The 24,913-nt window shown below is 46.0% G+C and overlaps 1 protein-coding gene across 1 annotated transcript; it reads left to right on the top strand.

The window, feature by feature from the left end:
* The first annotated feature begins 8,455 nt into the window (after positions 1 to 8,455).
* GJD4 (gap junction protein delta 4) lies at positions 8,456 to 13,887 on the top strand. Its single transcript, XM_017848439.1, has 2 exons — positions 8,456 to 10,540; positions 12,525 to 13,887. Exons 1-2 carry the CDS (start codon positions 10,477 to 10,479, stop codon positions 13,571 to 13,573), a joined length of 1,113 nt encoding a protein of 370 aa, XP_017703928.1. The 5' UTR covers positions 8,456 to 10,476; the 3' UTR covers positions 13,574 to 13,887.
* Positions 13,888 to 24,913: the final 11,026 nt, after the last annotated feature.

The following is a 24,913-nucleotide window of genomic DNA, read 5'->3' on the forward strand; positions in this document are numbered from 1 at the left end:
CTTCCTTCCTTCCTTCCTTCCTTCCTTCCTTCCTTCCTTCCTTCCTTCCTCTTTCTTTCTCTTTCCTTCCTTCTTTCAGTTATTGTCTAAAACATAAAAATGAACAGGAGGTCGATATGAGGACTCACTAATCCTGAATTTGGCCTTGCTCTGTGTGATGCTGGAGCTCTGCAGCATGGGAAAGTATCCATGACATTCCATTGGCTCCCTTCCCCATCCCAGGCCCTTACCTTCACAGAAAGGCCTGCTTCCAGCAGCGGTGTTTCTAACTCACACTATAGTGAAGATGACTGATAAGACATAGTGAGTTGCCTCTCCCAGAGAGATTTTCATTTTTATCACCCTTAAAAGCCAGAGGACCTCAAGAATTTAATATTTGATGTTAGACAAGAGGCATAGGTGTGTTGAGGCAGGAGGTCCTACCCAGGGTCCCTAAGCTGCCTGTCTGTTATCCAGAAGGGAAAGAAAACGATCATCTACATTTTTTTTTTTTTTTTTTTTGAGATGGACTCTCACTCTGTCACCCAGGTTGGAGCGCAGTGGCATGATGTTGGCTCACTGCAACCTCCACCTCCCAGGTTCAGATGATTCTCCTGCCTCAGCCTCCCAAGTAGCTGGGATTACAGGTGGGCACCACCATGCCCAGCTAATTTTCATATTTTTCATAGAGACGGGGTTTCACCATGTTGGCCAGGCTGGTCTCGAACTCCTGACCTCAGGTGATCTGCCTGCCTCTGCCTCCCAAAGTGCTGGGATTACAGGTGTGAGCCACCGGCCCCGGCCTCCTCCGTCTACTTTTACTACTTAGAAAAAAAGAATGTAAGAAGAAAGCTTTCTTAAGTCCTGGTGTGCAGTTGCATAGTGGGGTGACACAGTTAACAATAATGTGTTCTATATTTCAAAATAGCTCGAGAAGAGGATTTTGAATGTTCCTGTCACAGAGAAATGATAACTATTTGAGATGATGGATATGCTAATTATCCCAGTTTGATCATTACACAGGCTATACATGTATTGGAACATCACACGGTACCCATAACTATGTACAATTATCATGTGTCAATTTAAAAAGATTAACTTCTTTAATGGTATATACAGCAAAGAGAAAAAAAAAAGATAATTTAAAATTTTGCAAAAGCAAAGCCTGCACTGCTTCCAAGCAGAGAGGATCTCCCTGCAAACATGCAGTGCTGCCATTTGTGAAACGCTGGTTGCAAAGCACAGGCGAACTCCAGCTGGCAGTGCATTGCCGGTGGGTGTCAGCACTCATGGGACAAGCCCCCTCCATTCAGGGGTGCTGCCACTGATTGCTGGGGAGCTGTGCTCTTGGAAGGCCTCAGCGGGTCATGGAATCTGTTCCAGCAGAGAAATAGTGCAACACACTCTTGCTGATAATGAAGATTTGGACAAATGTCTGGCCATTGGGAGCCCTGGGCTTTGGAAAGGGCTGTGGGCACAGAGATGTCTGGATGGAATGGTTGGCGGTGAACATCCCATCCCAGGGAACGTCGAGTCAGGGAACGTCGAGTCAGGGAACGTCGAGTCAGGGAGCGTCGAGTCAGGGAATGTCGAGTCGAGACGTGAGAAATAGCTTCTGGTGTGTTGTGACTGCTTCATTCACTGAGCAACGAGAAAGAACCACTCCAGTTTGTTGGCCATGCCAAAAAAGGCCATCCCTGTACGCAAAAAGTGGACCATGTGAAAGAAGTATGAAAGACAAGAAGAAAGCCGGGTGCAGTGGCTCACACCTGTAATCCCAGCACTTTGGGAGGCCGAGGTGGGTGGATTACGAGGTCAAGAGATCGAGACCATCCTGACCAACATAGTGAAACCCTATCTCTACTAAAAATAAAAAAAAATAGCTAGGCGTGGTGGCGTGCGCCTGTAGTCCCAGTTACTCGGGACGCTGAGGCAGTAGAATTGCTTGAACCCGGGAGGTGGAGGTTGCAGTGAGCCAAGATCGTGCCACTGCACTCCAGCCTGGTCGACAGAGTGAGACTCCGTCAAAAAAAAAAGAAAAAAAAGAAAGAAAGAAGAAGCAAAGCAAACCGAATTCTTCCTACTATTTCTCGGATGTTTCTGCTGCGCTGGGCAGTTTACACTTGTCAGTTCATTTCATTCTCTTACAACCCTGAGAAGTAGGAGCTTTAATTATCTCTGTTTCACAACTGAGTGAAAAAGATTCAGGATCCGTGGGTGACTGAGACGGGCCCCATGTCTTCCCTGCATATTCTCTCTACTCTTGATGAAGTGGAGCTGACTTCCAGCTGAGGGGCAGTGAGTGCAAAGGCAGATCTTGGCCAGGGAGGAGGACTAGAGCCTCACATGGTCTTGGACTGGGGGTGGCAGGACAGAGAGGCTGGGCAGGGCAGGCATTGCTCTAACAGTGCACATGCTTCTTGTCATAATGAGCACCGCAAGAGGTGCTTCTTGTCATAATGAGCACCAAAACCCAGTCTTGGGCAAAGGAAAAGGAGACAGAAATTCCTAGGAGCCAGTCAGAGAGAGGAAAGGGCTATGGCAGGTCTCAGAGGCAGCAGAGATCAGAGGCTAGGCAAGAAGGTCAGTGCCGTTGCAGGGTCGGGGGGGGGGGCAAAGGGTGAGGCCAAGAGGCAAGCGGACTCCAGGGCTTGTAGGGCCAGGCAAGCTCTGTTTGGCACCATCAGTGGGGAGCCACTGAAGAGCTTTAAGCAGTGAAATTTTAAAATATATTTCAAGCAGATCAAGTACTGGTTTTCTGCTTGGGTGACATGGATCTTGGTGTCACTCACCTAGAGAGAGAACCTGTGGCCGGGCGAGGTGGCTCATACCTGGAATCTCAATGCTTTGGGAGACTGAAGCAGGAGGATCATTTGAGGCCATGAGTTCAAGACCAGCCTGGGCAGCATCATGATTAATGGCAAAAAGCGCAATTACTTCTGTGCCAACCTAATATTTGCTCAAGGTCAAACACTGGTCAGTGATCGGAACCAGAACTGAACCCAGGTCCTCTACCCTTGAACTTTGTGCTGTTTTCCTCCTAATTACTTCTTTGACTACCAGTGATTGCTTGATGAGCAATTTTTCATTGATTTGACTCTAAAAATGAAAATTCCCATCTATGAAAGGAACGGGTGTGTTTGTGGCCAGTGCAGAGACCCCTGCTGGACACCTGTGTGTTCAAGAGAAAACGACGCCTGGGAATGCTTCCACCAGGTCCCTGCTGGGTAGTGTCACTTTAGCCTGTGAGGGACAGGTGACAGGAGTTACAGACAGGCTACAGGAGGTGACTTGGTCCATGTGCATACACTATACAGAATTTTAGGACATTTTAGTAATTTTCAAAATGTGCCACGCAGCCACTGATCCAAGTGAATTAGAAAACAGAGCAGGAATTAATCAGGGAGGGCTCGTGGTCATAACGTCTACGTGACTGCCTCTTCACCAGCTTCTGTCTTTACTCAAATGTGTTCTGCTTAGGACACTGGCTACCCAATTAAACCGTGGCATCCACTACCCTCCTTAGATCTTATTACTGACTAACAGTCAATTTTGCTGAAGATATTTATCTTGTTCTTTGTCAGTTCTTCACACTAGGATGTAAGTTCAGTGAGGGCAGGAATTTTTATACTTCATTCTCTGCCATTTCTCTAGTGCCAAGAACAGTGCTGAAGACGCAGAAGGTGCTCAGGGAACATTTATGCTACTGTGTTCTTGACACTATTGGTAATGTTTTAAAAGGCATCAGTAAGTCAAAGGGCATCGGTAGAAACAATGACAAGGAAGAAGATGAGTCCTTCCTGCCTGGATGGTGAGAGCATGTGTTGGATTTGATTGCAGCTGTATTGCTGACATATTGCTCAGGACCTGTGATCAAAAAGGAAGCTAATGATGAAGTCCTTTGCTTTTCTCACAAAGAAAACCCAATTCTCCAGTGGCAGCTGGGTGCCTTTGTCCTCTTCCTGCCTGTATGACTTTTCTGCTCAATTTTTTTCTTTCTTTCCTTCCTTCCTTCCTTCCTTCTCTTTCCTCCTTTCCTTCCTTCCTTCCTTCCTTCCTTCCTTCCTTCCTTCCTTCCTTCCTTCCCTTCCCTCCCTCTCTCTGTTTTCTTTCTCTCCCTTCTTTCTTTCTTTTCTTTCTTTTCTTTTTTCTTTCTTTCTTTTCTTTCTTTCTTTCTTTCTTTCTTTCTTTCTTTCTTTCTTTCTTTCTTTCTTCCTTCCTTCCTTCCTTCCTTCCTTCCTTCCTTCCTTCCTTCCTTCCTTCTTTCTCTCTTTCTCTCTTTCTTTCTTTTCTTCTTTTTTCTTTTTCTTTATTTCTTTCTTTTTTTTGGAGACAGGGTCTCCTTCTGTGGCCCAGGCTGGACTGCAGTGACCTGGTGTGATCTCAGCTCACTGCAACCTCTGCCTCCCAGGCTCAAGCGATCCTCCTATCTCAGCCTCCCAGGTAGGCGGGACTACAGGCATACACAACCACGCCTGGCTAATTTTACTATTTTCAGTAGAGATGAGGTTTCTCCATGTTGGTCAGGCTGGTCGAGAGCTCCTGGGCTCAAGGAATACACCTGCCTCGGCTTCCAAAAGTGCTGGGATTGAAAGTGTGAGCCACCGCACCCGGCCTCTGCTCAGTTTCTGAAGGATGCCTTAGAAAGATTTCCATGGAAAAGTTAAAATAATACAATTTCAAACACTTGAAGGGCTAACATTGGGCTATCCAGATAACGGTATTTTTTAACATTCAGGACAGTTGAATTTTTTTGTGTGCTTTTGATGTATTACAAATCAAAAGGCAGGGATAACAAATATCATTTAAGCTCTGTACTGAGGCTGGATGGTCTTGGCCACATCTTAATTTCACCTGAAAGTTGGGAAGGTGATTAAGTAGGTTTTAAGGTGACTTCCATTTCCAAAGATGCCTGAGTCCGCGAGTCTGTGGAAAGTGGAATTTTAGGGGTCTGTGCATTCCCCACTGGGGCCCATCTTTGCTGCCTTGGGGAATGTGATTTAGCACATTGATGCACATCTCACAAGTGAGATGTCTATTAACCAGCAGCCTCATCTGACCTGCTTGCATCTGATAGGCAGTTGTTTAGTTCAGCACTTTCCTCTGGGATCTTCTTTGGTCAGCATGCCCTCCTGTGGCTTGGGGAGGAGGCATCATTTTGGTATGATTGAGAGAATGAATCTGTGCCTGTTCAGTGTCTCTTGGAAGATCTTACCTAAGACTATTGGAGGTGGGAACAGTGCTTGGAAGTTCTTTTGCTCCCTTGGGAGAGAAGCTATGCCTCTCTGCATAGAAGAACCAGCCCAACTGTCTCAAAAAGAAAGTCCAAGGGGCACTGTGAATGCTGTCTTGGTAGAGAGAAGACACTGGGGAGCTGTGCAGTTGAGTTGAAATGGAGGTGAAAATGCGGTCTAAGAACGACAGTCTTGGGGACTTTAAGAGCAGGAAAAGGCTCAGCTAAAGAAAATAGAAAATTTCTTCCTTGTACCAGTGGTTAATTTTTAGCTGTAAGTCTTGTGAGGGGGAGTCTGTGGGTGTGGCTGGGGTGGGACAGCACTGACCTGGTTCACCCTACAGTACCTGTGCCAGTGGGAAACTAGATTGACAAGAAAGCAGTACAATCTATTTTTGGGGGTAGATTTGCATATGCAGATGAGATGCAACTGTAGGCATGATTAAACTGTTGTGTTGGTGCCACTGGTAAATATTTGCTTTCTGTCTACAGTCCTGGAAAAGTCATTTACATCTTGATAACAACCCAAACATACATTTCTCAAATCAGATACATGATTCCTTACACACACACACACACACACACACACACACACACACACACAGCAAAACAAAACAGATACCATCATTTCCTAGCCCTCCAGAAAATGAACTCTATTTCCTTGGGAGCTCTTTTCCCACCAGCCCTGGAGCACCCACTGTTAAGAAAAAGCCACTCCAAGCCTCCTGCATCTTCACTGGTACATCATTCTTGGCAGGTAATAAAAATGAAAAGCCAGTGATTGGGTTCATATTATTGGTGGGGCACCATTCTCTAGGCTTTAGGCATTTTCCCATGTATTCCTCGCCACCATTTTAGGGGGCAGAGAATTGTGATTCTACAGTGAAGACACTGAGTTAAGTAACTCCCCCACAATCATACAGTCAAGAAGCTAGAGTTTTAATCCAGGTAGTCAGACTGCAGAGCCCGTGTCCTTAACCTTGATATCAAGCTGCTTCTCATAATAATTCTCACATAGACTATCTCTTTTCCAACGTTTCTTTTTAGATGTAGAATCCTTTGTCCAAGGGGAGTCTTGGCCAAAGCATAAAAGACAACACAGACGGCAGTGGAGGTGTTCTCACTGAAGCAGGAGTAAGAGGGTGGGGTCTGGAGCCTGGATCCTCCTGCAGTTTTTGTGACTCCGAGTCCCTGGAATTCCCAGGGATTCATTTCTCTTCTGAATTAGCTCTTCCTGGGACTCAGCTACTCTTCTCACTAGTTGATCCTTCTATTAAGTGCAGTCAGTCCTCATATTCATAGATTTCTTATTTGCAAGTTCATCTACTTGCTAAAATTTATTCATAATCCCAAAACCAATACTCATAAGACTTTATCTGCCATTTGTGGACACACACAGAGCGGTGGGAAATGTGTGTTGTCCGACACATGTGCTATTAGCTGGGGTGGAAGCAGCGGCTGCCCTGCCTTCTTGCTTCTGCTCTCACAATGCCAACGAGTACTTTCTCCCAAGGTCTCATTAGTGCCATGTTTTTTGCATTTTTGTGCTTTTGGTTGGTGATTTTGCCATTTAAAGTGGTCCCCAATGGAGTTAGTGGTGAACACCTATAGTCTCAGCACTTTGGGAAGCTGAGACAGGAGGACTGCCTAAGGCCAGGAGTTCGAGACCAGACTGGGCAATGTAGCAAGACCCCCCATCTCTACAAAAAACTAAAAAATTAGCCAGGCCTGGTGGTACCACCTTGCAGTCCCAGCTACTCAGGAGGCTGAGGCCGGAGGATGGCTTGAGCCCAGGAGTTCCAGGCTACAGTGAGCTATGATCATGTCACCCTACTCCAGCTTGGGTGACAGAGCGAGACCCTGTCTCTAAATTTTTTCTTTAAATAATAAAATAAAATGGTCCCAAGCATAGTGCTGCATGAGTGCTGACTGGTTCTTCTGAGTGCAGGAGGGCTGTGCCAGGGCTTGCAGAGAAAGTATATGTGTTAGATGGGTTTCATTCAGATGTGAGTGATAGTGCTGTGGGCCATGATTTAATGTGAGTGGGTTAGTATATATTTAATATATATTAAATAAGGTGTATTTGAACAGAAACACACATAAAATAAGGCAATGTGTTAACTGGTTGGTGAAAGTGTTGTCATCTAACCGTGTATTTCCCCAAGGAGCTCCTAGTATTCACTATTGCAGTGTTGGTGGTAACTTTATAAAACATAGCTACTATGAATAATGAGAACTGACTGAACTCATCATATTTTGAAAGCTTCTCACTGGGCAGATAACGTGCTAGAACCTTATTTAAATGAACCCTAATTCTCAACCCTGTATGCTTAGTATTATTACCCCAGTTTATAGATGGTAAAACTGAGGGCTAAACAATTTGCCAAAGTCACTACACTAGAGAGAGGTGAGGCCAAGGCTGAGTGCCACGTAGCACTATTGTTATCTTTCCTTTTTGCTAACACTTTTTTTTTCTTTTTTTCTAGATACAGGGACTTGCTTTGAGGCCCAAGGTGGAGTGCAGTGGCATGATCATGGCTCACTGCAGCCTCGACCTCCTGGGCTCAACTGATCCTCCCACCTCAGCCTCCTGAGTAGCCGGGATTACAAGCATGCCAACATTGGTTAATTTAAAGACATTTTTGTAGAGATGAGACTCTCTATGTTGCCCAGGCGGGTGTTGAACTTCTGGCCTCAAGTGATCCTCCATCCTCGGCCTCTCAAAGTGCTGGGATTACAGATGTGAGCCACAGGGCCCGTGCTGACCACCTGCATTTAGTGAACTCTTCCACTTTGGCATCTTGTACACTTCAGCCCCTGACTCCCAGCTGGTTTCTTTGGCCATGGGTTGAACACAGTACTCCCCACATCTTCTCTCTACTCCACATACACATACAGAAACCTCCCCATCGGCACTGGGATGCTCTTACAGAGACAGTCAGGAGTTGATGCCCAGACACCTCCACCTTCTCTGCTTCCCTTACCTCCAGCTAGCTTCAGGTAGCCATTGGAGTTAGGATTTCTTTTCTTTTTTGAGACGGAGTCTCACTCTATCGCCCAGGCTGGAGTGCAGTGGCGTGATCTGGGCTCACTGCAACTTCCACCTCCTGGGTTCAAGTGATTCTCCTGCCTCAGCCTTCCAAGTAGCAGGGACTACAGGTGCCTGCCACCACGTCTGGCTAATTTTTGTATTTTTAGTACAGATGGGGTTTCACCATGTTGGCCAGGCTTGTCTCGAACTCCTGACCTCAGGTGATCCACCCGCCTCGGCCTCCCAAAGTGCTGGAATTTACAGGTGTGAACCACTGGGCCTGGCCAGAGTTAGGATTTCCAAGTAAAGCAAAATGTCACCTAGCAGGAGAAAGGAAAAAAGGAGAAAGAGAAAAAAGACAAGGAATGGGGATGGGGTAGACTTCAAGGAGGAAGAGCAAAGGTGACCATGATGAGAAGGGAGGTGGGTGGGCATGGGCTGCTCAGAAGATGCCCTGAAGGTGGGATCAGAGGAGCTGACCCTGAGATGCACCTGTCACTGACACTGGGTCATTCTTTACATTTCAAAATCATTTTCACATCTCTGGTCCCATTTTGCATATCACAGTCACTGTGAGTGGGTGAAGAACACATTCTTTTTTCCTGCTTCACTGATGAGAAAACCGAAGCATGAAGAGCTCCAGTGATTTGCTCATGGTCACGCAGTGCTAATTTATTCTGCATTTGGGACAGGCTATTTCTGTCACACAGCAAATTCAGTAATTGCTTTCCTGATATTTCATTTTTTTAAAAAAGCCAATACCATAAGCAGTCTATTAGGAGACAAATTCTCCTGTGTTTTTTACACCCTGTGACTATTTCAATATTTTTACTTAACTACAATTTCTCCAATTTCATTGCTCATGTCGAAGCATTTGACTAAAATATAGCAAAACCACTGTTCCTTTCAAGGGGGTCAAAACGTTTTCCGTGGATGGGAGCGTGTCATGGGAGTAAAGATGAAAGTAGCTTTGTTGCACTCTTCTGGGAATCTTTCTAGGGATATTACTAAAGTCAAGAATAGATCAGAAATGAAGAAAAGATGGGGATATAAAGAATAGCTTTCATGGAAAATTGAAATCATTCCTTTTCAAGTTTACAATTTCCACCCTGATCATAGCTCCCCAACCCTGCAGGATGGGTTCTTCCCAGATATGAAGGTGGCTGCGGCGATAGGATTTTGATGCAACTGTGATTGATGTCAGCAGGTCCAGACCATCATATTTCATGACAAATTTAACAGACATTTATTAAGTAGATTCAATGGGAACAGCTCCAGGCTAGATGGGGCTGGGCGATACAAAGGGAAGATGTAATCTGTGAAGGTCGTAGGGGCCAGTGAGGGATTGAAACACCATGGATATGGGCTGTCATACACCCACTTCACACCAGTTGCTCTTATTCTATGCCATCATTTCACAGAAACCTCCCACAAATGCCAAGTGGAATGGCATGATTCTCCTTATTGCAAGATGAGACTATCTGGAAGGATCCAGTGACTTCCCCAGTGAGTTGGGGGCTGCCCTCAGCTTTGCACCCAGGCTTTTGTCTCTAAGGGAAGAGCTGTCACTCACTGCACAGGAAGCAGTAGGAGAATAACCAAGTCACGGTCTAAAGTTGGGGCACCCGACTGAGATATAGATTTCTGCCTGCGCACCCATGAACAGGAATTCAGATAAGGGGGAGTCCTTGGGTTCGTGATGGTGGGCATGCGAATCATGCTGATTGAGAAGACAAAACATGAACACTTCTAAGGGCTTCTTGCACAAGTTAAGTGGTTGTGGAAATGTTTTCAAGAAGCAAATGCCTTTTTAATAGAGAAATTTACTTGACTAGTTAGCAGAAGTTTTTCTTTCTTGGGTTAAAAGTAGTTGCTGCTATTATATCCTGAAGCATCTGGCTGTCCTGATGGGGACATATGAGCGCTGCCACAGGCCTGGAATATCCCAGGCGGGTAAGAATAGCCCACAATAAGAGATGACTGCTGCTTGCTCTGCTGGTCACTGCAGTTGTCAGGAATGTTTTGCCTCAGAGGCTTAGGGCCGTCTCAACTTGGAGACAGAAAAACCCATCTCCTACTCCTGGCTCAAACCTTTGCTTTCTTATCTCCAGCTCACACCTTTAAGTCTTTTGTAGTTAAAGGACATTTATCCAGGCAAGGATTTTTCCACCTCCTTGGAGAACACAGCCCTCCAGTGTCTCCTGCAGCCTGGAGCCGGTAACATTCTGGAAGCATGGAAGGCGTGGACTTGCTAGGGTTTCTCATCATCACACTAAATTGCAACGTGACCATGGTGGGTGAGTATTGGGACTATCTCCAAACTCCCGCGCAGTTTTTGTTTCCATTGCCATGGTGGAATTGAGTCCTTCTTAAAGGTTCCAGGTATTTCCTCATTGTCAGTGTGCGGGCACCGAGCTGAAAGTTCACCCACTCCCAAAACAAAGGGCTGTGCCTTTCTGGAGGAAAGAGAGCTGAGGCTTCTAGTTTCTTTGAATGGTTCCGTGGTTCCTCTGTCATGTAAGGGTCTTGCGTGTGACACTGTTCTCTCACAGGCCCTCCTGTGCTGACACTGGGGTGCTGACTCCGAAGACTGAAGCAGGTGGAGGGGTATTTGTGTGCAACCCTGGTGTGGCTACGTTACCAGAAAAAGGAACAGAACAGCAAGTGTTAATGAGAAAGTGATGCCTTTAGGTTTTATCCTGGAAGCTTAATTTGTTTTGTTGTTGATTTTGGAGACAGAGTGTTACTCTGTCACCCAGGCTGGAGTGCAGTGGTGTGATCTCGGCTCACTGCAACCTCTGCCTCCCTGGTTCAAGTGATTCTCCTGCCTCAGCCTTCCGAGTAGCTGGGACTACAAGCACATGCCACCACGCCTGGCTAATTTTTTGTGTGCTTTTGGTAGAGATGGGGTTTCACCGTGTTAGCCAGGATGGTCTCGATCTCCTGACCTTGTGATCCACCCGCCTCGGCTTCCCAAAGTGCTGGGATTACAGGCGTGAGTTACCATGCCTGGCCTGGAAGCTTAATTTTTAAGGAGTAGCCATTTCTCTTGTGCACTTTAAACCAAATCCCAAGTTTAGTTTAGTTATTTTTTTTAACAAAGAGAATAACAGATTTTTGTTTAATGTAGATGACTCACATTTTCAGAGAGGTATGGGGGTCAGAAAAGGATGAATATATGCCAGAGATGCGGTTGATACTTTCCCGGCTCATTGTTTTGTAGATTTAGACAAGATCAACTTGATGTTAAAAGTTCAATTCAATGACTCATCACGTAGTGATATTATTCTTTGTTTGACTGTCTTTATTTATTTATTTTGTTTTGTTTTGTTTTCTGATGTCAGGCGATGCTTCTCTCATCACAAAACACAATATTCACAAGTTATTTTGGCTGAGTTTTAAACATGTTTCTAAACAGTTGGTCGGTGCCATGAAAATAGGGCTTGACAGTTATTTTGGTTTCCTAGCTTGGTGTCATTCAGTCACCATACATTGAAGAAGGACAAGCCTCATTCATTCTTAATAACTGGAAAAGGGGAAGAGGAATTCTGAATGATTAAAAAATCTGAACAATGGACTGTTCATTAAGAAATTCAATTTCAAAGGCCATAGACTAACATTAAATACAAGCCCTGTGATTGAATAGAGATCCCTGGACTGTTGTCATAAGTAAGAAGATTTACTGAAATCAGCAGCTCAAATTGGCTATACACAGTTACAGAAATATGCCAACCTCTTTTAAAAGGCTTATTCTCCTAAGAAGAAAATTTAAATCTTATTTACATCATTAATTTGCTCAGCCACACTTTCTTTCTGGGCCTGTCAGTCCAGGAGACATTACCAAAAGTCTGAATTAGCAGACAGATTAAAACACTTTTAATATAATGCTTTTAAAAAATCTGCTCATCTTGAAGCATCTTACAAACAAGGATGTTCACTGCTCAATAAATACTTGTCAAATGAACTACCTGATACTCTTGCTGTGAGTAAAGACAAGCTGACAGGTGTGGTGGCTCATGCCTGCAATCCCAGCTACTTAGGAAGCCAAGGCGGCAGGAGCACTTGAGGTCAGGAGTTCAAGACCAGCCTGGGCAACATAGCACGACCCTATGTACAACAAACAAACAAACAAACAAACAAACAAACAAACAAACAGAAAACTAAAGACATGCTTATTGACGTCTCAGTTCCCCAATTTCAGCCCCTGTAGAAACTTTAAAACTGTTGTTCAGGGCAGTGTATTCGGGGGTGATGAGGCCATGCCTGCTTCCTCTCTTCCAGGAAAGCTCTGGTTCGTCCTCACGATGCTGCTGCGGATGCTGGTGATCGTCTTGGCTGGGCGCCCGGTCTACCAGGACGAGCAGGAGAGATTTGTCTGCAACACGCTGCAGCCGGGATGCGCCAACGTTTGCTATGACGTCTTCTCCCCTGTGTCTCACCTGCGATTCTGGCTGATCCAGGGCGTGTGCGTCCTCCTCCCCTCCGCTGTCTTCAGCGTCTATGTCCTGCACCGAGGAGCCACGCTAGCCGCGCTGGGCCCCCGCCGCTGCCCCGAACCCCGGGACACGGCCTCCGGGCAGAGACGCTGCCCGGGGTCCTGCAGGCAGCGCGGCGGCCTCGAGGTGCCCGACTTCTCGGCCGGCTACATCATCCACCTCCTTCTCCGGATCCTGCTGGAGGCAGCCTTCGGGGCCTTGCACTACCTTCTCTTTGGGTTCCTGGCCCCAAATAAGTTCCCTTGCACGCGTCCTCCGTGCACGGGCGTGGTAGACTGTTACGTGTCGCGGCCCACGGAGAAGTCCCTGCTGATGCTGTTCCTCTGGGCGGTCAGCGCACTGTCTTTCCTGCTGGGCCTCGCGGACCTGGTCTGCAGCCTGCGGCGGCGGATGCGCAGAAGGCCCGGACCCCCGACGAGCCCCTCCATCCGGAAGCAGAGCGGAGCCCCTGGCCACCCCGAGGGACACCCGACGGACAAGGAGGGTGGGCGGGAGCAAGAGGGGGCGCCTGCGCCCCCGGGTGCACGCGCCGGAGGGGAGGGGGCCGGCAGCCCCAGGGGTACCTCCAGGGTGTCAGGGCACACGAAGATTCCGGATGAGGATGAGAGTGAGGTGACATCCTCCGCCAGCGAAAAGTTGGGCAGGCAGCCCCGGGGCAGGCCCTACCGAGAGGCCGCCCAGGACCCGAGGGGCTCAGGATCCGAGGAGCAGCCCTCAGCAGCTCCCAGCCACCTAGCCGCTCACCCTTCCTGCAGCCTCCTGCAGCCCCCTGACCCGCCTGCCAGCTCCCTCGGTGCTCCCCACCTGAGAGCCAGGAAGTCTGAGTGGGTGTGAAAAAAACAGCACCTGGCCATGCCCCGGGGCTCACGCCTGTAATCCCAACACTTTGGGAGGCCCAAGCAGCAGGATCGCTTGAGAATGTATCTCCTTGCCCAGGAGTTTGAGACCAGCCTGGGCAACATAGTGAGACGCTTGTCTCTACAAAATATCTAAAAATTAGCTGGGCACAGTGGCTCCCGCCTGTAGTCCCGGTTACTTGGAGGGCTGAGGTGGGAGGATCATTTGAGCCTGGGAGATTGAGGCTGCAGTGAGCCAAGATCATGGCATGGCACTGCACTGCAGCCTGGGCAACACAGTGAGACCCTGTCAAAAAAAAAAAAAAAAAACACAATGCAGAGCTGAGAGAGCCCAGCTGTCCTTCGCACACAGGAATGCCTGTGCTGATGCACACTCACTTTGGCACCTGGCAGAAGGGCGAGCTGACCTGGGGACACACGGACACCACAGGAGATATATTCTCAGTACGGATTTAATTTAGATAACACTTTTTTATTTTTTTAAAAAAGCACATGACATTCAATGTCCCAGCAAAACTAAAGCGATGAACTGGAGTTGGCTTTCTGATAATGGTGAGATGGTTCTGTCGGCCACACTCTCCCGGTTCTGTTATCAAATTCTGTGCCATGTGTTTCATGTAAGGCATGTTTTCTTCCGTTAGTATATTAATGTTTAATATTTTCTAGTGAATTATGAGGTTTTCTTGTTTTTGTTATTCTGCTTTGGATGAAAGAAACATCTGTTATGCATGTCATAAATAGAGAGACATTAAACTTCTCCTAACCCCTTAATAAAATTGTATTAGTTCATTTCATACTGCTATGAAGAAATACCCGAGACTGGGTAATTTATAAAGAAAAAGAAGGTTTTTTTTTGTTTGTTTGTTTTTATTTTTTGAGTCAGAGTCTCGCTCTGTCGCCCAGGCTGGAGGGCAGTGGCCGGATCTCGGCTCACTGCAAGCTCCGCCCTCTTGGTTCACGCCATTCTCCTGCCTCAGCCTCCTGAGTAGCTGGGACTACAGGTGCCCGCCACCAGGCCTGGCTAATTTTTTGTGTATTTAGTAAAGATGGGGTTTCACTGTGTTCACCAGGATGGTTTTGATCTCCTGACCTCGTGATCCACCTACCTTGGCCTCCCAAAGTTCTGGGATTACAGGCATGAGCCACTGTGCCCGGCAGAAAAAGAAGTTTAATGGACTCACAGTTCTACATGGCTGGGCAGACCTCACAATCATGGCAGAAGGTGAAGGAGGAGCAAAGTCACACCTTACATGGTGGCAGGCAAGAGAGCATGTGCAGGGGAACTCCCCTGTATAAAACGGTCAGATCTTGTGAGACTTACTATCATGAGAATAGCAGGGGAAAACCCGCCCCATGATTCAATTACCTCCTACCAGGTCCCTCCCACAACACGCGGGGACTATGGGAGCTACAATTCAAGCTGAGATTTGGGTGGGGACACAACCAAACCGTATAAAAAATTAATGCTGATTGCATTATAATATCATGCTTCATACATCATTGTGTTAGAGCAGAAATGAGAAATGCAGAAAATATGGCTAATAAACAGTTGGTTTGCGGGGGCATCGTATACCATTCCTGTGTATGGGTGTAAAGTGCACAGGATGTAGGATGAGTTGTCCCTGTGTGTGTATGCTGGGTGGCTGTCCTCACTGCATAGAGGGAGTGCTTTTGCTGTAGAGGAGTGACCATAGATTTGTCACAAGTTTTTTAGTTCAGGCTTTGTGCCCTTTAGAGAGTCATACAATTCAGACTTCCCTGAGAATCTTCATGTTCCAGTGGAGAAGATGAAAAAAACCATGGGTATTGTGGAATGCACAGTCTGTGTTTATGAATTTTGTGTAGCAACAGACAACCGCGCCAGGTCTTGGGCTGGGCTTCTGATCCAGGCCTTTCTGCACTGCTTAGCATCATTCTGGCTTTGATCTAGGTGCTGCCCAAGTTCAGGTGTGACATCCAAGTTTAGTGCTGGCCGAAATCAGGCAGGTGGGAGGATACAGTAGAGCAGACATTTGCTATGGGATGGGATTAACCTGCTCACCCTAATCAAGAGAGGAAAGAGGCATTTGGGTGTAGTTCAGAAATAGATGACTATTCCCTGGTTTCCAAGTATGGAAGGGCTGAGGAGCGGCACCACCCTTCACTCCAGCAAATAACAAAAAAGGTGAACCAACTCCTCATCAAGACGATGGGCACTTCGACTCTTCTAAAGAAGACCTTGATGATGAAATGCCCTCAAACATGGAGAATACAGCCTGCTTGGTGTGTCTGCAGGATATCAAGGCAGTTGGTCCAAACTTTAAACAAAAATCCCAAATTGGTTTTGGCACAAAGCTATTTGAATGTATGTGCCTATTTTAATATATTATCTCCTCTCTCTCTCTCTCTCTCTCCTCTCTCTTTCTCTCCTTTCTCTCACTTTTGCTCCTTAAGCCACTGAAAGCTGTGAGCCATGCCTCCGACCCCTGTCTTCAATATTTAGATCAATGTCTGGCACATAGTGGCTGCTCAAAAAACTGTTTTGTTTTCTTTTTTTAATCTGATATTCCCGAAGCATTCAGGGGCAAATCTTGTTGTTCCTTGTAGTGTCCAATTCTGGTGGACTTCCCAAGTCTTATAGAGATAAAGGATTTCTTTATTTCTTTCTCCTTCCTTCCTCCCTCCCTCTCTTCCTCCCTCCCTCTCTTCCTCCCTTCCTTCTTTTCTCTTTTCTTTTCATTCTTTCCTTTTCCTTTCCTTTCCTTTCCTTTCCTTTCCTTTCCTTTCCTTTCTTTCCTTCCTTCCTTCCTTCCTTCCTTCCTTCCTTCCTTCCTTCCTTCCTTCCTTCCTTCTTTCTTTCTCTTTCCTTTCTTCTGATCTTCCTTCTTTCCATTCTCCAGGCAGGATCTTTCTCTGTCACCCAGGCTGGAGTGCAGTGATCATGGTTCACTGCATAAGCTCCCTCTGGGACAGGTAGGGTAAGGGGGAGGGTAAGGGGCCCAGGGTAGGAGATCCGGGTTCTGGCCTCACGCCCACCATTGCCTAGCAGGTCGGTCCCTTCCTTGGGCCCCTCATGATGAGGGGCCCTGACCAGGGGATTCTTTACTGCTCCACAAGGGTCAGACTCTGTCAGTGAGATGTGCGGCTGTCAGTCACCTTAGCATTAACAAGGACTCATTTATGAGGCCTATCCAGCTACCTGCCTGCATGCAGGTTTTGATCAGATGAAAATGGTAAGAACAATAGTCTTGTGTGTTCTCAGAGGAGCTGCCATGGCGAGGATGTGGAGAAAAGGGAGCTCTCGTTCTCTGTTGTGCACTGTTGGTGGGAATGTAAATTAGTACAACCACTATGGAGAATAGCATGGAGGTTTCTCAAAAAACTGAAAATAGAGATATAGGATCCAGCAATCCCACTGCTGGGTATGGACCCCAAAGAAAAGAAACCAGAATGACAAAGACATAGCTACACTCCCATGTTTATTGCAACATTAGTCACAATAGCAAAGATTTGGCAACAACCTAAGGGTCCATCGGTTGATGGGTGGAGAAAGAAAATGTGGTTTATATGCAGAATGGAGTACTATTCAGAGATAAAAAGGATGAAATCTTGTTATTGGCAGCAACATGGATGGATCTGGAGGATATTATTTTATGTGAAATGAGCCAGGCACAGAAAGACAGATGTCATAGGCTCTCATTTCTATGTGGGAGCTGAAGAAGTGGATCTCATGGAGGTCGAGATTAGAGTGGGGGTCACCAGAGAAGGGGAAGGCGAGGGGGCCTGAAGGGAAAAAGAAAGAATACAAATGCACTTATTACCACCAAGGTGTACACTGAACAGTGATAAAGATGGTAGATTATGTATGTCTATTTTACCTCCATAAAAATAAATGTTAAGAAAAGAAGAGCTGTCAAAACAGAGACAGGAACCCCGTGGAAAGTGGGGACAGATGGTCCGAGCACGAGTCCTCAACTTCATATTCTACTGAGTGATGACTGAGAGTTGAATGGACAGACCTGGGGGCCACAGAAGACATTTGATGGGACCCTGTCCTGTGAGGAGCAAGGTGGCGGAAGAGGCATTGCCTGTCCTAGAGCTTGGCTGGCCATGCTCACGTGACCGTGACTGTGCTGTGAAAGGTGCTAATGCAGGTGTTCTTCTTTCTCTTCTCTTTGCTGTCACACTGGGTGCTGAAGATCTCTCCTAGTTTTGTAACTTAGGTTGTAAAGCCTTAAATATTTTTTCCAGTCCATGGCTGGGTGTGGTGGCTCGCGCCTATAGTCCCAACACTTGGGCAGGCCAGGTGGGTGGATCACTTGAGGTCAGGGGTTTGAGAACAGCCTGGCCAACGTGGTAAAACCTTATCTTTTTTTAAAAAAGACAAAAATTAGCTGGGCGTGGTGACGGGTGCCTGTAATTCGAGCTACTCAGAAGGTCAAGGCAGGAAAATCGCTTGAACCCAAAAGGCAGAGGTTGCAGTGAGCCGAGATCACGCCATTGCACTCCAGCCTGGGCCACAAAGTGAAAGTCCGTCTCAAAAAAAAAAAAAAAAATAGAAAACTTTTTCCAGTCCTTTAAAGGGAGAGGGAAAAAAAAAATCTTCAACTATATTCAAAAGGCTAAAACAAAAGAAAAACACAAACAGTAGAAAATCATGTGGCTTCCATCTTCCTTTTCAGACTTCAATCTGTGTCTTTGCATGTTGACACCGAATGATTGAAAGATGGCTCACAGGTCTGCATCCCTCCCACAGACACTTAAGGAGGATCCTATGGCTTAGGGCAGAGACAGTGTGCAAGTTAATGTAACTGCAGCTGCAATAACAGGCAAACCCCGATTTTAGCCACTTAGTGCAGACGAAGCCTCAATGAGTACAAAGTGTCTATTCCTGATGTGAGCAGCTCTGATCCAGGTGGTGACTCAGGGACCGCTCCATCCTGTGGCACCAACATCTTCTGCCCACGTTACTGATTGCTTTTGGGGAGGACAGGAGGGGCTCCCTAGGCCTGGCCTCGAAATGGCACTGGCCATGTTCTTTAACTAGAACTCAGTCCCAGCTGCAAGGGAAGCTATGAAAGGTGGCTTAGCTACGTGCCCAGAAAGAAGGAGGAAAAGTTGGGGTGAACAGGGAGCCAGTGTTTGTCTAAGGCAGCAATTATTATCTGGGCACCTGCCCTGTAAGAGGCATTTAATAAATCCTAGTGACCAACAAATTGGTCTCTACGGAAAGCTAAGCAGGGCCATTGGCTCAGGTCCTCAGATGATGATGGAGAGAAGAGAAAGGAGGTGACAAGGACAAAGACAACTGACTGAATTAGGCACGGAACCCAAATCTCTCATATTGAGGGACTGTCCTCTTAATTACAATCATTTTAAATAAAAAGGGATCTTTACTGGTTTAAGTGTGTGCACATTTGGGTTTTAGTTGAGCTCTTTGGTCTTTGCACAGCACAAAAAGCTCATGAGATAATTGGCATCTAACTTTCCAGGGACTTTAATTCAGAAATCTCTTCCCAGGGCAATCTGCAGGTGGATTCTAATGTGCAATTCAAGCTCTGTCCTGACACGTGCAGCTGTTTACCTGCAGAGACACAAATGAAAGATTATGAAGATCACTGAGATCATGCTTATAAAGCAGTTTGTGCTTAGCCAAGAACAGCATTTACAGAATTAACAGATGTGACTCTGTTTTGGTAGGATGTTGCAATCTGCTGAGGGAACCTATTTTGAATTTTCTGAGTATAATTTTGGTTTCAGGTAAGAAGTGCTGAGGAGGGGGTTGCTTTACAGATAAGGAGAGGGGACACTGGATTTCCCCAGCACAAATTTGCTGAAGATCCTCTACGATGTACACACCTCCCACCGTGGACCCCAACACTCCGGCTTTAGGAGTGAGACCAGCAGCAGAGTCTAGTAAATCTCACCAACTGTATTTTGGCTGTGCTGTGGTATAAATGTTTCCTAGGAAAAAAACAGATAGCTTTCCCGCTGCATTCAAAATGTATGCATCAATATGTTTGCTCCCTCCTGTCCCTCATAGAGCAAACCTCTTTCTCCAGGAAATTTCTAGTTGAGCTCCATCTCTGTGACCTGAGAGGGCAGTTGGGAGGGGCGCACAGCAGAGCCGAAAGAAGGGACTACGTGCTCTGATAAACTGAACCTGGATGGAAGGTGTTTCATGGAGAATCCAGGAAATTAAAAGTCAACGGACAAACTAGATTTTGGTAAAAAGAGTTTCCTCCTTCCCCAGGTGGGTAAAACAGAGAAGTGCATGACATGTTTAAAAGATCAAGTGATTATAAAGAGTGCGCCCAACTGGCATAACCCTGCACCTAGAAGTTAATTTTTTGCTTCTTTTCTTTTCTTTTTTTTTTTTTCCTATGGAGCTAAAAAACAAAACAAAACAAAACAAAAAATCAACCTGCCAGGTACAGTGGCTCATGCTTATAATCCCAGCACTTAGGGAGGCCGAGGTGGGAGGATTGCTTGAGCCCAGGAGATCAAGCCTGGGCAACATAGCAAAACAAAACAACAAAACAAAACAAAACTTGGCCAGGCTTGGTGGCACGCACCTGTGGTCTCTGCTACTTACGAGGCTAAGGTAGAAGGATCACTGTAGCTTAGTTTGAGGCTGCAGTGAGCTTCAGTCGTGCCACCACATGCCAGCCTGGCTGATAGAACAAGACCCTGTCTTAAAAAAGAAAAAAATAATCGACTTATCACATGAGCACCAGCAACCCGTGGTGGGAAGAGTTTTAGCAAAAGGTCATTGTCTCGGTTCTGCCTGACTCCCCCAACTCCTGTGAACCTTAATCTCAGTGCTGAGATGGGCAGATCACAGCTACCTTACTTCGTGGGCTTGCTGGGAAGTTCAGATGAGATGGTGGACGTGGAAACCCCTGAGAGGGACATAGCCATGTGTCACTGTAGGCGCTTCCTAGGCTGCAAGATCACCAATGCTTGGGCAGATCACTGCAAACGCTTCTCTTTGGGAATGTGTGATGTACAATGCTTCCTTGGGGGAGAAGGATGTCCATAGACTTAGGACATCGCAACCTCCTTCCTGCACCCTATCTTACCAGCAGAGGCCTCTCTTGGATCATATTTAAGATGCAGTATTTATAAGCTCCAAAATAAAATGTTAATTAATTCTGGTGGTACCTCTTGGCCACGTTCATGAGCTTATTCTTTCCATTCTTCTTTCTTATTTCTCTCTCCCCAGAAAAAGTAGGATCTAAGAATTCTCAGCAATGGATCTGGGAATTCTAGTAGGTGACTTTGAATAGCAGAGGGGGTAAGAAAGTTGGGGATAATGGAGAAATTGTGGGCAAGCTGGCTTCCTGGGAAGGGACTAATCTAACAAGACAATGATTTATGCTTTCGGGGTTCAGAGGCAGCTTGTTAATTCGAATTATTTTCTTTATTTTTGCCCACAAGTGTTTGGTTGTCTTTTTCCCTGGCTTTTCACATGATCGGGCTGCAAGCTGCAGAAGTGTGGCTTGTGCTGCAGATTTGTAATAAAAGATGACAGCTGAGACAGACAGTGGTGGAACCGGTAGATCTTGCACACCCGCACGGTGTGGCTGCTCGGGAGGCTGTCTAGTGGACCTGCCAACAGAGCACAAATATCCTCTCTTCCTCATTTCAGATTCCTCCTTCCGGCTGTTTACTAAACAGCTACAAAAACTCCCTCTTGGCTGTAACTTGTCAAATAAAGTCCCTTCAAAGTGATATGATTTTCCTCCCCTCGGTTTATGAAATGGTGTGTTATTTTACATTTGAGAAACTTCCCCCCTTTTCTTGTTGCTTTAGAAAGTTAAAGTGCTTTTGGCTGGGCACAGTGGCTCACGACTGTAATCCCAGCACTATAGGAAGCTGAGGCGGTCAGATCACCTGAGGTCAGAGGCTCAAGAGTAGCCTGGCCAACATGGGGAAGGACTCTGTCTCTACTAAAAATACAAAAATTAGCCAGGCATGGTGATGGGTGCCTGTAGTCCCAGCTACCTGGGAGGCTGAGGCAGGAGAATCTCTTGAATCCGGGAGGTGGAGGTTGCAATGAGCTGGGATGGCACCATTGCCCTCAAGCCTGGTGTGACTCTGTCTCAAAAAAAAAAGTTAATGTGCTTTTGATCTCAGAAATGATATTAAATGTCTATCAACTGGTCTTCCTCACCTGGGATATTTGATCCAGAAAAAAAGCCTCAGGTGTTATTTAAGTTTAAACTAAGCATATTTAGTGCTATTCCTTCAGAAATGAAAATTCAGTAATTTTATAGATGTAGTTTGTGGGATTGGCCATTTTAAGGAAAAAATTTAAAAGTCTTACGCTAAAGCAAGTTCATCAAATTTTGTTGTATGGCCAGAATGGTTCTTTAGAGAGAAGTTAATAGAGTGGTTAAGACGTGCATTCAATGGGGCTGAGTGCAGTGGCTCACACCTGTAATCCCAACACTTTGGGAGGCTGAAGCAGGAGGATTACTTGAGGTCAGGAGTTCAGGACCAGTCTGGGCAACATAGTAAGACCCTGTCTTTACAAAAATCACTACAAAAAGCAGCTGGGCATGATGATGCACACCTGTGTTCCCAGCTACTTGGGAGGCTGAGCAGGGAGAATCACCTGAGCCCTGGGAAGTCAAGGCTGCAGTGAGCTGTGGTCACACCACTGCACTCCAGCCTGGAGTGCGCTCTGGAGTGCAGAGTGATACCCTGTCTCCAGGAAAAAAAAAAAAGGTATCACCCAAAAGGCCAGGGTGTGGGGCTCACATCTGTCATCCCACCACTTTGGGACTTTGGGAAGCTGAAGTTTGAGGTTTGACTGAGGCCAGGAGGTCAGGACCAGCCTGGGCAGCATGGCAAGATCCTGTCTCTACAAAAAATAAAAAATAATAAGTCCTAGCTACACGGGAGACTGAGGTGGGAGGATTGCTTAAGCCCAGGAGTTTGAGCTATGATTGTGCCACTGCACTCCAGCCTGAGTGACAGAGTGAGATCCTGTCTCTAAAAAAAAAAAAAAAGACTTGCGCTCAATGCACTAGGAAATATTTTCATTGTCTCATTAGCTAAGGACTCTGCAAACATGAGCTTTTCTTTGTGTACTTTTATTTCTCATCTATAAAACAAAGATGTCATCCCTTCTACCTGGAAATATGAAATGATATTTCCTATCAGAATGTGGATTAAGGGGTTTTTACCCGTTTGGAAGTAAGATAAGCATAAACATTGAGGATGACTCAATTTGCATACTTGTTGAGCATCTTTGATGTAGCTGATGCTTGTATAAGGCATGGGATAAGGGGCAAGAGAGTGATAAGGAAAGACTATACATACATTTAAGGATCTCTTTCTAAGAAATAAATGGGGACCATATGAAGGCAGCATATGACACAAAATTAAATTTCATGGCTCAGACTTGAATATTGAAATTTTTATTTTTTTTGTAAGTCAGCCAACATTGAGTCAGACAGCAAAGCTTCTTGCATCAAGTAAAGGAATGGGGGCGCTGCCTGCATCACTCTGCTGGGGCATGGGAGAAGCTGGGCTTTGGTGTTATCCTCCTACGCCCTCCTGTGACCCCGACTCCCTTGGGCACCCCTCCCTCAGGCGCTGCCCCCTCACTGCCTGTCTAACTATGGCCCCTTACCCATACTGTGCCCCTCAGGAACCTCCTGAGCTCAAGTCCTGTCACGGCATCCTCAACTTGCCAGGGAGGTTGGTGACTTTACTCTAGCTCATTTCACACCTGAAAAAATGAAGGTCCAGGATGGCAACGTAACTCATCTAAAACAATCTGGTCAATTGGTGGCTAAATCTTCTCATTCCGAGCTGGCTTTGGCTCTAGAATTCCATTGCTCCAGGTTGCCTTCTTGAAGGTCATCGGATAGAAGGGATTACTGTTCACAATAGCTTGATGTATAAGCTTTCTAGAAGCATTAGCAAATTAACAGAGGGCTCAGGGGTCCGATAGAATGCATCTCTGTTTTTTTTATTTTTTAGAGACAGGGTCTCACTCTGTCGCTCAGGCTGGAATACAATGGCGTGATCATAGCTCACTGTAGCCATAAACTCCTGGGCTCAAGTGATCCTACTGCCTTAGCCTCCTGAGTAGCTAGGACTACAGGCCTAGCTAATCTTTTTATTAAAACATTTTTTGTAAAGCGAGTTCTCGCTGTGTTGCCCAGGCTGGTCTCGAACTCCTGACCCCAAGCAATTCTCCTGCCTCAGCCTCCCAAAGTGTTGGGATTACAGGTGTGAGCCACCACACCTGGCCCAGAATGGATTTTTAATAGTGCCATTTGAGGCAATATAAAGGGTCTACAGGTGACCTATAGAATAAGAATAGAATTGGTTTTTGATGACGGATTACAGTGGCAATCATTTCTTGAAGTTAGACAGTTATGATAGAAATATAAAAACACAGAAGTTTAGAAATAATGCCCCATCCTCCCTCAATAACACATCAACCTGTTTCTATTCATAGCCTCTTAGGTTTTAAAATTTATAGTTGTATTTGTATTATGTCCGTTCTGTGTTTTCACTTGCTAATACGTTATACACATTTTTCGTGGCTCTCCAGTCTTCTTTACTTACCGCTTTGAATGACGGCAGGAGTCTATGAAACGATGGCTCTCTGATCATCTCCCCCAGCCTCTGTTGAACAAAATACTGCCAGCCTTTTGATATTACAAAATAACACAACATGGGTACACAGGATTTTCCCTCACATTTTGGATTATTTCCTTTAAATAGTTTTCTAGAAATTTTTAATTTTTAAAATTTAGGAACAGTGTCTCTCTCTGCTGTCCAGGCTGAGTGCAGTGGTGTGATCAAAGCTCGCTGCAGTCTCAAATTCCTAGGCACACACGATCCTCCTGCCTCAGCCTCTGAAGTAGCTGGGACTACAGACATGTGCCACCATCCCCAACTAATTTAAAAAGAAATATTTTTGTAGAGATGGGGTCTTACTTACTGTGTTGCCCAGGCTGGTCTTGACCTCCTGGGCTAAGGGATCCTCCTGCCTTGGCCTCCCAAAATGCTGAGATTATAGGTGTGAGCCACTGCTTCCAGCCTAAAACATTTTTAAGTTCACATACATTCTCAATGGATTATTAAGCTATTAATAGTGTCAACCACATGCAGATTACTCTTTGTTAAGCTGCCATAATTTCACAAGTTGATCTTGTGATGCTAAACCAGCGGGGTGCAGTAGCTTGTGCCTGTAATCTCAGCTACTCAGAAAGCTGAGGTAGAAGGACTGCTGGAAGCCGGCAGTTTGAGACCAATCTGGGCAACATAGTGAGACCCCATCTCTCTTTCAAAAAAAAAAAAAAAAAAAAAA

This window comes from Rhinopithecus bieti, unplaced genomic scaffold (genome assembly GCF_001698545.2).
Source record: "Rhinopithecus bieti isolate Rb0 unplaced genomic scaffold, ASM169854v2 scaffold_30965, whole genome shotgun sequence".
NCBI lineage: Eukaryota > Metazoa > Chordata > Mammalia > Primates > Cercopithecidae > Rhinopithecus > Rhinopithecus bieti.